Source organism: Hyla sarda, chromosome 2 (assembly GCF_029499605.1).
Source record: "Hyla sarda isolate aHylSar1 chromosome 2, aHylSar1.hap1, whole genome shotgun sequence".
NCBI lineage: Eukaryota > Metazoa > Chordata > Amphibia > Anura > Hylidae > Hyla > Hyla sarda.
The window spans coordinates 51,346,530-51,361,228 of NC_079190.1; the positions used below are offsets into that span (position 1 = coordinate 51,346,530).

Below are 14,699 nucleotides of genomic sequence, written 5' to 3' on the forward strand. Positions count from 1 at the left end.
TCCCGCATCATATCGCGCCGGTCCCGGCGGTAATCAACGGCCGGGACCCGCGGCTAATACCACACATCGCCGATCGCGGCGATGTGCGGTATTAACCCTTTAGAAGCGGCGGTCAAAGCTGACCGCCGCTTCTAAAGTGAAAGTGAAAGTAACCTGGCTGCTCAGTCGGGCTGTTCGGGAACGCCGCGGTGAAATCACGGCGTCCCGAACAGCTGATCGGACACCGGGAGGGCTCTTACCTGCCTCCCCGGTGTCCGATCGACGAATGACTGCTCCGTGCCTGAGATCCAGGCAGGAGCAGTCAAGCGCCGATAATGCTGATCACAGGCGTGTTAAAGCACGCCAGTGATCAGCATAGGAGATCAGTGTGTGCAGTGTTATAGGTCCCTATGGGACCTATAACACTGCAAAAAAAAATTTAAAAAAATTTAACCCCTTCCCTAATAAAAGTTTGAATCACCCCCCTTTTCCCATAAAAAAAATAAAACAGTGTAAAAAAAATAAAAAATAAACATATGTGGTATCGCCGCGTGCGTAAATGTCCGAACTATAAAAATATATCATTAATTAAGCCGTACGGTCAATGGCGTATGCGCAAAAAAATTCCAAAGTCCAAAAAAGCGTATTTTGGTCACTTTTTATACCATTAAAAAATGAATAAAAAGTGATCAAAAAGTCCGATCAAAGCAAAAATCATACCGATAAAAACTTCAGATCACGGCGCAAAAAATTAGTCCTCATACCACCCCATACGTGGAAAAATAAAAAAGTTATAGGGGTCAGAAGATGACATTTTTAAACGTATACATTTTCCTGCATGTAGTTATGATTTTTTCCAGAAGTGCGACAAAATCAAACCTATATAAGTAGGGTATCATTTTAACTGTATGGACCTACAGAATAATGATAAGGTGTCATTTTTACCGAAATATGCACTGCGTAGAAACGAAAGCCCCCAAAAGTTACAAAATGGCGTTTTTTTTCGATTTTGTCGCACAATGATTTTTTTTTCTGTTTCGCCGTGCATTTTTGGGTAAATTGACTAATGTCACTGCAAAGTAGAATTGGTGACGCAAAAAATAAGCCATAATATGGATTTTTAGGTGGAAAATTGAAAAGGTTATGATTTTTAAAAGGTAAGGAGGAAAAAACGAAAGTGCAAAAACGGAAAAACCCTGAGTCCTTAAGGGGTTAAATGCCGACGGATAGTTTGCGCTGACACTGATGCTCCCTGAGCCTGCAGGACAGGTTGAATATCTTTGGAACTTGTTTGGGGCTGCTTATCCCAGGTGAGTTAAAAGGAGCATCACATGCTTGAAACAATCTTATTTTTCCACAATTTTGAAAGGGTGCCAATAATTTTGTCCATCCCATTTTTGGAGTTTGGTGTGACATTATGTCCAATTTTCTTTTTTTCCTCCCTTTTATGGTTTAGTTCCAATACACACAAAGGGAATAAACATGTGTATAGCAAAACATGTGTCACTGCAATCCTTTTCTGTGAGATATACTTCATTTTCTTGAAAAGGTTCAGGGGTGCCAACATTTACGCCATGACTGTATAATCTATCTATCTCATATCTATCTATCTATCTATCTATCTATCTCATATCTATCTATCTATCTCATATCTATCTATCTATCTCATATCTATCTATCTATCTCATATCTATCTATCTATCTCATATCTATCTATCTATCTATCTATCTATCTATCTATCTATCTCATATCTATCTATCTATCTCATATCTATCTATCTATCTCATATCTATCTATCTCCCTATCTATCTGTATCACTCTCTGTATCTATCTATCATCTATCTATCTATTTATCTAGACAAAGAATAAGTCAGCCAGCACTTTAGTTGATACCAAACTATTATATGGACCTGGCCTACAGGTGTACGCTACTAGGCTAGATATACAGCAACAGAAGAATGCAGCAGCACACTGCCAGCACAAGGATATAGATGAAACATGAATATGCAGTTAAAACATGGAGAGCTATACAGCTATGGTGTAATAGATGCAAATGTGAAACTATGAAATAGTGAGGCACTTAGCTCGCAAATTTGTCTCCGCCGGCGGTCAAATAGCTTGGACCGTCCCACCGCGATAAGGTGGCCTCATGGGACGGCCTTGCACCCCACTCACCTCTATCAGGTGTGTATATAAGGTGTCTTGGATGTTCCAGACCCTGCCATGCTTACTGAACTGTTCACACAGAGGCATATTCACAGTGTAGGGTCCGTCCCAATGAGGCCACCTTATCGCGGTGGGACGGTCCAAGCTATTTGACCGCCGGCGGAGACAAATTTGCGAGCTAAGTGCCTCACTATTTCATAGTTTCATATTTGCATCTATCACACCATAGCTGTATAGCTCTCCATGTTTTAACTGCATATTCATGTTTCATCTATATCTTTGTGCTGGCAGTGTGCTGCTGCATTCTTCTGTTGCTGTATATCTATTTATCTATCTATCTGTATCACTCTTTGTATCTATCTCCATTGCTTATAATTATTCACATCCCCCCATATAAAGCTCCTGAACACACACGTGCTCCCACAAAACATTGGCTGGAAAAGTAGAGAATTGTGGAAGTGATTTTAGTTTGAGCCTGTTATTCTATGCACATCCCGAATGGAGTATTATAGGGATTAAAATACATGGTGTAATATTAAATACTAATATATATGGAGCCTAATTCCATAGGCAGAGGAAAGCAGATGTCTGGGTAATTTTTCTAAAATAAATCCCCCTGCTGTCAGATGGCATTAGGTGGAGAAGACAGCCAGACCTGCAGTGATCTGCAGCGTGCCTCTATAGATTTCGTGAAACTACAACTCCCAGCATGGCCTGACAGCAACAAGTTGGGAGTACACTGCTGCAGACCACTGTGTACTAGTTATATAGATTTTGCCTCATACTTACTTGTGCTGTATAGAAGCTACAGGAATGTTTCCCAACTGGTGCGCCTCCAGCTGTTGCAAAACTACAACTGTCAGCATGCCCGGACAGCCGAAGGCTGTCCGGGCATGCTGGCAGTTGTAGTTTTACAACAGCTGGAGGCACACTGGTTGGAAAACACCGATACGGCTACTAATGAGTCAATTAGGGCATGCTGGGAGTTGTAGTCTTACAACACACACAGGTTTCACATTCCTGGTGTTTGGTATGATTTTCTTGGTAGCCATTCTCCTTCCTGTTACTTGCCTTTCCTGTGGGGACTTTTTAATGAAGGACACGGTTCACTTAGTGAAATGATCCCACCATCTAATGTACCCAATCCCCTAATCCTATAATTACGCCTCTGGTTCCGCAGGCTGCATTTACCTCATGGCCCTCCACAATTACTAGTAACTGCGAGACGAACGAAAGCAGTGATTTACTATGTAAGCAGAGCATATATATCTATTATACTTATATAGATAGATAATAGTAGGTTTCTTTAGATTGGTAAAGCTTCCCATAGGGGGTCATTATTTTTGATAAAAGGTTTATAGGATCCAATATATTTAATAGGTGCATGGCAAATATAGTACCCCCAAAACAAATCCTAATGTACATAGTATCACGGATCCGTAGTAATTATAGACATAATTGGGGGAGATTTATCAAAACCTGTGCAAAGGAAAGTTGCAAAGTTGCCCATAGCAACCAATCAGATTGCAGCTTTCATTTTGCAGAGGCCTTGTTAAAAATGAAAGAAGCGAGCTGATTGGTTGCTATGGGCAACTGGGCAACATTTCCTTTACACAGGTTTTGATAAATCTCCCCCATAAGGGCCTATACGTTGGGCCTATGAGCTGATCTGTCCTAGAAGCATTGCCTCTAGGGGAGAATACTGTGAGGAACCCTATGGTGGACCATAAAAAGTGCCATCAGGCCCATTCATTTGCATAGGGAGACTGGATGTCGCCATACAGGGCCCACGCTCCAGGGTTTGGCATGTTCATGAACCCTTAGGCCATGTTCACACTGCAGAATTTCCAAGCGAAATCCTCTGAAAAAATTCTGTACGGAAATCCCGCCGCAACAGAGTATCATTGCTTTTAATGGGATTCTGCTGCACCTCGCACATGGCAGGATTTCCGTGACAGAAACATCTTCTGCAGAAATCCATATTCCGGTATCCACAGAAAAAATTAACAGGTTTACAAGCAAATGTGCCGAATGTTCGTCCATGTTTTCCAGGCGGACATTTCGCACATTTTCCGGCGCTTGAACATGGCCTTATAGGGGTACTGCTATTTGGACATTTATGGTATATCCCCAGGATATTCTAAATATACCTAACAGATGCTGGTCCCACCTGTGGGTGGTTGAGAAGCCGAAAGCAAGCTGGAAGGGGTCGGGGGACCCTCGATCATAATATAGTTGTGGGACCTGCATATATTAGACATTTATGGCATATCCTGTGGATATACCATAAATGTCTAGATGAGAATACCCCTTTAAAGGGGTACTCCGGTGGAAAACAAATATTATCAAATCAACTGGTGCCAGAAAGTTAAACAGATTTGTAAATTATTTCTATTTTAAAATCTTAATTCTTCCAGTATTTTTCAACTGCTGTATACTACAGAGGAAGTTGTGTAGTTCTTTCAAGTCTGACCATAGTGCTCTCTGCTGACACCTCAGTCTATGTCAGGAACTGTCCAGAGCAGGAGCAAATCCCCATAGAAAACCTCTCCTGCTCTGGACAGTTCCTGACATGGACAGAGGTGTCAGCAGAGAGCACTGTGGTCAGACAGAAAAGAACTACACAACTTCCTTTGGAGCATACAGCAGCTGATAAGTACTGAAAAGAGAAAACATTTTAAATTGAAGTAATTTACAAATCTGTTTAACTTTCTGGCACCAGTTGATTAGAATTTTTTTTTTTCCACTGGAGTACCCCTTTAAGCTAAAACCTTAGGCCCATACACGTTTACATTTTGTTGCTACATATTGGTTGTCTAATGGATTCCAGTCATTCTGGAACTTAAAGAAGATGCTATTATACTAATTTAGCATCAGATTGTTAAAATTCTCTGAAGATAAGTGATAAAACCCAGAAGAGAGGGGACCTATAGGGAGGATTTAACCTGGACAATGATATAATGTCAGCCAGTAATAAAAGGCCTGGATGTAATTTCCATCTCCTTTCATGGTCCCAATCCCCTCCCTTTTCGGTCAGGAGGATAAGGAGGTCCTGCATAGATCCCCTCCAGTCTCCTGAGGTACCTTAGTCTATAAGGCTAACTTCACACTACGGAATTTCTGGGCAGAATTTCTGCCAGAGATTTAGCCAGTGGCACTAAGACCGCACGGACTGCATTGCCGTCCCCATAGACGGCAATGCATTTCTGGGTGGATCTTTTGGAAGATCTGCTCAGAAATGCATTGACATCTATGGGGACAGCAATGCAGTCCGCGCGGTCCTAGTGCCGCCGACTTGATCTCTGGCAGAAATTCTTCCCAGAAATGACAGTGTGAACTAAGCCTAATACATTCACCCTTGATTTAGATATTTTCGTGAAGAGTGAAAATACGGCACATGCTGTACACACCTCTCTATGTCATAAATTCCATGTCATCTTCCCCTTTTGGCCCAGACCACCATGGTGACCCCCCTGTTGGGCTCCCACACAGTATTTAACCCCAGTGCTTTCTCCATACAGACAAATGAACGGGACCATTAGTGCCACAAATATTTACATTTTTAATCTGTTTTCCACCAAAAGAAGCTTCAGCCCAGCTTCACGTAAAAATGGAAGCATCTGACCTCTATACACAGTGTACCAAGGCCCCCACCTACCATGGCCCCCACCTACCATGGCCCCCACCTACCAAGGCCCCCACCTACCATGGCCATTTATGATTCTGCAGCCTCATGTAGCAGAAGGGCTTGTGAGTCCCCTCAGAGACCCGGGCCCAGGTGCCGCTGTTATCTCTCACCCCGAGTAGCCACATTCCCACACCAATTTATATGGACTGAGCAGATGTTAGCTGCGATTACAGTCAGTGCTTCGTTCATTATGTATATTTAATAACTATTTCTTGTGGCTTATTTAGTGCAGCCATTCGTACTGAGATTGTATTTACTCACAAGATAAGTAACATATGTCCAATGCTTCTACCATCTTGTCATTGGTCACATCACTGAAGACCATGTATCATAGGATCTTTCCCTTGCTCGCTTGTTGTCAGGTCTAAGCACAATGGAGAAGATTTATCAAGACATGTCCAGATGAAAAGTTGCTGAGTTGCCCATAGCAACCAATCAGATCGCTTCTTTCATTTTGCAGAAACCTTGTCAAAAATGAAAGAAGCAATCTGATTGGTTGCTATGGGCAACTCGGCAACTTTTCATCTGGACAGGTCTTGATAAATCTTCTCCATTGTTTAGTAGCTGGTCCCCCTCCCGAAGGAAGAGAGAAACTTGTGGAATATTAGGCAAGCCACAATCTCCTCCGGAAGGTAGAGTTGCCGTTTAGCTTGGCTAATAATCCTCAGTCATGTTTCATGTCATGTTCATGGTGGCACCAGAGACAAAGCTCTTCCTTCTGAAGGAGAAATACCTTGCATATTTTTTTTTCCAGTAGAACAATGCTTGGCCTATAGATGTCCACACACCTCAAAGAGAAATTTAACCCCCTCAGTAACCAGGATATATTTCTAAACTGGAGTATGTCATTAAAGGGGTACTCTGCCCCTAGGGGACCCCCGCGATCTCTGTGCTGCACCCGGCATTCGTTTAGAGCATAGGGTTCAGCGTCGAAGGCTCGTGATGTCACGGCCGCACCCCGCTCATGACGTCATGGCCATACCCCCTAAACCCCCCCCCAAAGACTTGCATTGAGGGGTCATGGCCGTGACCTCATGAGCGGGGCATCTTGAGCCTCCGCCCCGCATCGCCAGTCATCCGGTACGGAGCAAAGTTTGCTCCATGCACCGAATGTCTGGGGTGCCACAGCCGAGATTGCAGGGGTCCCCAGCGGCGGGACTCCCGCAATCACACATCTTATGCCCTATCCCTTGGATATGGGATAAGATGTCTAGGGGCAGAGTACCCCTTTAAGTTATAATTCATAATTCTGAATAAAGTGGAGAGTAAGTAGGGTTTTTTTTTTTTACATTTTTTGTAGGAAATTCTGGTGGCACACAACGCATGTGACTCAAAAACAATACAAAATCTACTCAGAAAAGCCTTAGTAAATGAGGCTCATTATGTTAAGAGGTTTTCTGAATAATAATGTTTGGTGGTGGTCCGATTACTGTGACCCAGTCCCATGATTAGTGGTACCCAATCCCAAACAGATGTGTGGCCACCTATGCCCAGTGAATGTAGCGGAGGTATGGAAGCAGCCAGATTCCCCTGTTTTTGGGACCCTGACCACTCACACTTATTGTTGCAAAAAAAACATTTTGATTCTTTACTCTAAACCTGTTGTGTTTTTCTTCCAGTTCCCATCTACGTTCCATTCCTGATTGTTGGATCAGTATTCGTGGCGTTTATCATCTTGGGCTCCTTGGTCGCCATTTGTTGTTGTCGCTGCCTGAGGCCGAAGCAGGAACCCCAGCAGAGCAGAGCTCCAGGAAACAATCGCCTTATGGAAACTATCCCTATGATATCAAGCGCCAGCACCTCACGTGGCTCTTCTTCTCGGCAGTCCAGCACAGCCACCAGCTCCAGCTCAAGTGCCAATTCAGGGGCAAGGGCTCCTCCAACTCGATCCCAAACCAACTGCTGTCTGCCCGAAGGAGCCATGAACAACGTGTATGTGAACATGCCCACCAACTACTCAGTGTTAAACTGTCAACAAGCGACCCAAATGGTCCCGCACCAAGGACAATATCTTCACCCTCAGTTTGTAGGATATGCTGTACCTCATGACTCTGTCCCCATGACCCCAGTGCCACCTTTTTTAGATGGACTTCAAGGTGGCTACAGACACATGCAATCCCCGTACCCTCACAGTAACCCCGAACAGATGATGTACCCGGCAGTGACTGTTTAAGAGGAGCCATAGGTCACAAAAATGGACTCTGTGGGGAATGATGCATTTTACAGGGCTTACAGACTACTTAGGTCGGGAGAGAGACACTCAAGATTATTGTAAAATGCATGATGGTGACTAAAGTTTTTTTTTTTGTTTTTTTTTTAAAGTTGTGCATATGCTTTTTATTTTATTTTTCAAGGGGAAGCGTATTACATTAAATTGCCTGAGCCAATAACCTGCTTTCTGCTGAACCGCATTGTGTAGCTTCAGCAGGGAGCAGGTTTAGTATATTCTGGTATAGCAGGTACGGGGAATATTTTTTATTTTATTTGAAGTGTATAAAATAAGGTGAAATTAACATGTTAATATTTATAGCAAAAAGACAATCATTCAGACAATCAAGGGAATCGGTCAGCGCTTGGTCATGATCCGACCTACTGACAGTGTCATGTGGCTGCTCGTGCAATAAAGTGAATTATACCTTTGTAGTAGCTGTCTGTGTTGTCAATATTAGAGGTGAGCGAACTTACAGTAAATTCGATTCGTCACAAACTTCTCGGCTCGGCAGTTGATGACTTTTCCTGCATAAATGAGTTCAGCTTTCAGGTGCTCCAGTGGGCTGGAAAAGGTGGATACAGTCATAGGAGACTCTTTCCTAGGACTGTATCCACCTTTTCCAGCCCACCGGAGCACCTGAAGGCTGAACCAATTTACGCAGGATAAGGCATCAACTGCCAAGCCGAGAAGTTCGTGACGAATCAAATTTACTGTAAGTTCGCTCATCTCTAGTCAATATAATGAAAATGGGACTTTATGTCTTCTACGAAGAATCAAAGGGGCATTTGCCAACCGCATCAGTGCTGCGGTCTGGCACACCTCACTGCTCCCTCCCCCTCCCTCTCTTTCCTTGATTAATATGTATGACTCCTGCACTAAGCTCCTCAACCAAGTTTTGCGCCATTGATTCAAAAGGCGGCACGCAGCGGTGAGTTTGACAGCGTTGGAATCTGCAGTGCAGGTGCAAGACTTGGATGTGGTGCTCGCCGCAGGAGGCTGAGCAATGAATATTGATCAAGGAGGGAAGGGAGGGAGCGGTGAGGCGTGCCAGGCCGAGGCTGACGCAGCTGGTGAACGCCTCTTTGACCCTTCATAGATTATATAAAATGCAATTTTCTCTGTTTTGACAACACATCTAGTACCACAAAGGTATTTTTCACTGTTGTACAAGCAGCTATATCAGTGTTTCCCAACCAGGGTGCCTCCAGCTGTTGCAAAACTACAACTCCCAGCATGCCCGGACAGCCGTTGGCTGTCCGGGCATGCTGGGAGTTGTACTTTTGCAACAGCCGTAGGCACCCTAGTTGGGAAACACTGAGCTATATCATGTCCAAGCGCGAACAGATTCCCTTTAAGACAAGTGCAATGACCCATTTCAGGCCTGAATAAAAAAAAAAGAAAAATATATAAATGTATTAATTTTTATAATTAAGGGTAAAAGGAAATAAATGTGATACAAGCCATGGCTATAGTTTCAATAGACGTGCCATTTACTTTGAAGAGAATCTGTTACTGTGGAGCACTTCGGGGGTGTAGCCATAGGGGAGCATAAGTAGACCCCAGTATTCTTAATGTTACATAGTAGGTGGGGGGCTGTCACAGATTTTGCATTAGGGAGATTTAATTTAGGCCCCTTCACTTATGGATGAAGCATGTCCTGTCTGGAGGTCTAGATAGTCTGACCTGCAAAGGCAAATAACCCTCATCTTCTAAGGATGGGGTCTCATGTGTCAGCCAGTCCTCTCCCACTTTAGTCAAAGGCCCAACCATACAGATTATTTTTGTAGTCCTCTAATTAGAAGTGCACTAGTTGAGTATTTTTACAAGGCCTTCAGACTCGAGAACTTTACCTAGTGCCCAGGTTGGTAACATAATCCGAGTTAAAGGGGTTATGTAACTGGTTAAAAGGTTAAATCAACTGGTGCCCGAAAGTAAAACAAATTTGTAAATGACTTCAATAAAAAAAATCTTAATCCTTCCAGTACTTATCAGCTGCTGTATGCTCCACAGGAAGTTCTTTTCTTTTTGAATTTCTTTTCTGTCTGACCACAGTGCTCTCTGCTGACACCTCTGTCCATGTCAGGGACTGTCCAGAGCAGGAGAGGTTTACTCTGGGGATTTGTTCCTGCTCTGGACAGTTCCTGACATGAACAGAGGTGTCAGCAGTGAGCACTGTGGTCAGACAGAAAAGAACTTCCTGTCAAGTATACAGCCGCTAATAAGTACTGGAAGGATTAAGACTTTTTTTTTTATATAGAAATCATTTACAAATCTGGTTAACTGTCTGGCACCAGTTGATTTAAAGAAAAAAAAAGGGTTTTCCAACGGAGTAACCCTTTAACTAGAAAGGGATTTTCCTCCATATCACAATTTGTTCAGGTGGCCACTGATGGCCAAATGTCTTGCCACATCAACAGCTGGTTTAAAGGGGTTATTCAGGAAAAAACTTTTTTTTATATATATCAACTGGCTCCAGAAAATTAAACAGATTTGTAAATTACTTCTATTAAAAAATCTTAATCCTTTCAGTACTTTTTAGCTGCCGAAGTTGAGTTGTTCTTTTCTGTCTAAGTGCTCTCTGATGTTCCCGAGACAAGCAGAGATGTCAGCAGAGAGCACTGTTGCCAGACAGAAAAGAGCAACTCAACTTCAGCAGCTGATAATTATTGGAAGGATTACGTTTTTTAATAGAAGTAATTTACAAATCTGTTTAACTTTCTGGAGCCAGTTGATATATAAAAAAAAGTTTTTTTCCTGGAATACCCCTTTAATATCTACCCAGCTCCAGGTCCACTCTATGTTGGAGCTAGAGATGAGCAAACTTACAGTAAATTCGATTCGTCACGAACTTCTCGGCTCGGCAGTTGAAGACTTATCCTGCATAAATTAGTTCAGCTTTCCGGTGCTCCGGTGGGCTGGAAAAGGTGGATACAGTCCTAGGAAAGAGTCTCCCAGGACTGTATCCACCTTTTCCAGCTCACGGGAGCCCTGGAAAGCTGAACTAATTTATGCAGGATAAGTCATCAACTGCCGAGCCGAGAAGTTTGCGACGAATCGAATTTACTGTAAGTTCGCTCATCTCTAGTTGGAGCAGAGGGAACCATGGAGCGTGGAGAAGATCTACCATGTTGGAATTGTTTAGATTAAGAAAGAATTTCGCTATTACCTTCTACATTACTGAATAATTTTTACGATCAAGTCTAAACATTATGCCGTGTATGCCAGCCCATTCCAACTAGGGAATTTTCTCTCCGAGCGCACCCCCACTTGCAAAGTCTAGGAATTGGCATAATGCCGAATTTTACTGCCCTGTTTAAGTCTCTTTGAACAAATTGGATTCCATCAAGTCGTAGGACGAATGTATCTGACAGCCCAAGGGAGATGTTCTATACAGTAACAGTATATTGGCAGGGTGCAAGCTGCTACTAAATGCCACCATAAGACGATGTTCACACTGCGTTTGTGTTTAAGTATAAGGTATACTCTTGAGAAAAGTAAAAATATATATTAAACAGATGCTAAAAATGGATTCTATTGTGTGCCATACAGCAGAATAGATTTCCCTTTGACTTACAAAAAAAATGCATTGCAATATGTATGTTTTTTGTTGTTGTGCTATTCTACACAGTAAATATAAAAGCAAAATAAAATGGAAACCAGTGAACGTAAACACAAATGCAGTATGAACCCGGCCTTAGTAGTTCAGTACATAACATATGTTGTTGCCTCCCAAAAAAAAGATAACTAAAACCTGTAGTTTTAAAAGGGGGACACCGCTGCCCCAACGTTCGGAACATTTTGTTTCGAACGCTTGGAGCGGGAGTCGTGATGTCACGGCCACGCCCCTCGTGACATCACGCCACACCCCCCACAATGCAAGTCTATGGGAGGGGGCCATGCCCCCTCCCGTAGACTTGCATTGAGGGAGTGTGGCATGATGTCACAAGGGGGCGTGGCCGTGACGTCACGGCCCCCGCCTCCCGCACCCAGCATTCTAAACGAACGCCGGGCGCTGCACAGAGATCACGGGGGGTCCCAGCTGCGGGATCTCCATGATAAGACATCTTATCCCCTATCCTTTGGATAGGGGGATAAGATGTCTAGGGGTGTAGTTCTCCTTTAATAAATTTGATGTTGGTTCCAAAAATAACGTTCTTTCCAAAAACTGTTGCCATCTAGGAATTTAGAAAATTCTTACATTGCCACAGTGCTGGGATATTTCATGCCACCATGGACCAGCAAAAAAGATGTTTTTAACACCACTACATAGACTGGATTCAGGTTGAAGCATTGGATGAAGCAAAACAAGGTCATTATATAGACAAGTGGTCCTCAAACTGTAGACCTTCATCTGTTGCAAAACGACAACTCCCAGCATGCCCGGACAGCCAACGGCTCTCCGGGCATCCTGGGAGTTGTCGTTTTGCAACAGATGGAGGTTCACATTTTGAAGACCACTGATATAGACGCATCTGAATAGAAACTTGATAGGTTTGCCTTGTAGAGTTATCCTATTAAAGGGGTACTCCAGTGGAAAACAAACTTTTTTTTAAATCAACTGGTGCCAGAAAGTGAAACAGACTTGTAAATGACTTCTATTTAAAAATCTTAATCCTTCCAGTACTTAGCTGCTGTATGCTCCACAGGAAGTTGTATTTCTTTCTGGAGTTCTTTTCAGTCTGACCACAGTGTTCACTGCTGACACCTCTGTCCATGTCAGGAACTGTCCAGAGTAGGAGCAAATCCCCATAGCAAACATATGCTGCTCTGGACAGTTCCTGACATGGACAGAGGTGTCAGCAGAGAGCACTGTAGTCAGAGGGAAAAGAATTTCAGAAAGAAATACAACTTCCTGTGGAGCATACAGTAGCTGATAAGTACTGGAAGGATTAAGATTTTTAAATAGAAAAAATGTACTAATCTGTTTATCTTTCTGGCACCAGTTGATTTGTTGATTTGAAAAAAATTGTTTTCCACCGAAGTAACCCTTTAAATATAGGCAGCACTTGATACAAAAATGCCTTAGGGTTCAGGAGGAAACTCTCTGGACCCACTCACATAGGTCCAACAAAGAGGTAAGAACCAATACAAGAGATCAGCACTGTCCAATATTTTTTTTTTTTGTCGTAGAGCTTTAAGCACACAAATGTGTTAGGGCTCTGCACAAGGGGCCATGCATTTGGTTCCATGGATGGGATTGGATGAAAACCTTTGGGAATAAGTTCCGTGATCTGAAGGACATCTGTGATGGCAAAACACCCCATTATGGAGTGCTGTCTGTCGTGTATTAGTACTAAGCATTGTAGAGTTCTGGCCATATTGTAGAAGGCTGTTATATGGCATTGAGACTACACATTAAATGCCAGGTGTGTACTAGGCTAAGTTTCCACTTGGCTTTTTTTCTGCCAGTTTTTGGATATCTGCCACTGCAGTTTTTGAGACAAAGTCAAAAATGGATCTATAAGGGAGGAGAAGTATAAGTCCTTCCTTTATATGTCCTATTCCTTTTGAATACACTTCTGGCTTTGGCTCAAAAACTGCAGTGGCAGATATCCAAAAACTGCCAGAAAAAAAAACCAAGTGGAAACTTGGCCTAATTCCATGTCCCAAAGTTATCCTTATCTCCCGAACTAAGAGCTTGGCAATGTTTGGAAGCCTCATACAGAGTCAGTGGAGCAGTGGTCGTGCCTACTGGGTGCATGCCATGTTATTAATATTTCTCTGTGTTCTCATAACCAATAGTGGTCCCAATGGTCAAACCTCCACCGGTCAGCTTGTTTTCCCATATCATGTGGATCCTGTGGATAGGGAATTGCTTTGGAAAATGGCTATTTCCCTTTAAAACACTATATCAAGTCTTACTCTTAGGACCCACCAATTATACTAGTCATGTTACACATGGGGTCATAAATGTAAATAACAGATAAGAACCTCTTATTAAGAACACTGGTGTTGCCCCCATCTTTGATATCGAATCAGTTGGGTGGAAAGACTTTGGTTGCTTTGGGCACCACCACTGTTCTCTTTCTACGTGATCCCTCTGTGTCCAGCTTGTCCTGATGCAAAAACATTCAGATTTCTTATCTAGTTCATGAACATCCAATAACGATCAGTATGGTTGGTCCTGTTTAGTCCAGTTATAGTAAAAACCACTAGTAGGAAAGGGGTAGGCACATTACTGTAGAGTATATAAGCGACTTAGACGACTTGTGGAGCCAGTATAATATCAATAGAAAATCCCCAAATTTGGGTTCCAATAGCAAATATTTAGGCATATTGCCAACCTGGCTTTTGGGATTTTCCAGTCTTTTACTGGGGTGACCCTATCAGACTGATAAATGCTGTTTAGTATTAAAGTGCCCTAGCCAATACTATGAGTGACATCTAAATAGGGGAGATTGGTGCCAACAAATGTTTTCTCCCGGTCTGTCCAAACTATGCTTGCCAGAGTCCCAGTCCCACTCCCCACCAGATTGGCAGTCAGTAGGCCTAACATACCCATCCCCCAACCACAATGCAATGGTGGAAATGTGAGACCGGGCCATACCGCACCCACACAGCCTCATCACTACTCAAGAAATAGGACAATTCCCAGAGCTCCCAAGGGAGCAAATGACAAGATATTTGTCGGGCCCCTGATTGGCATTTCTGGG

General features: G+C 43.0%; 1 protein-coding gene across 1 annotated transcript in view; it reads left to right on the top strand.

Moving 5' to 3' along the window:
- SHISA2 (shisa family member 2) overlaps positions 1 to 8,550 on the top strand; it is a 33,443-nt gene extending 24,893 nt beyond the window's left edge. Inside the window, exon 2 of the mRNA XM_056561780.1 lies at positions 7,454 to 8,550. Within this exon, the coding sequence (XP_056417755.1) occupies positions 7,454 to 8,007 (554 nt within the window). The 3' untranslated portion in view covers positions 8,008 to 8,550. The remainder of the gene's footprint in view (positions 1 to 7,453) is intronic.
- The last annotated feature ends 6,149 nt before the right edge of the window (positions 8,551 to 14,699 follow it).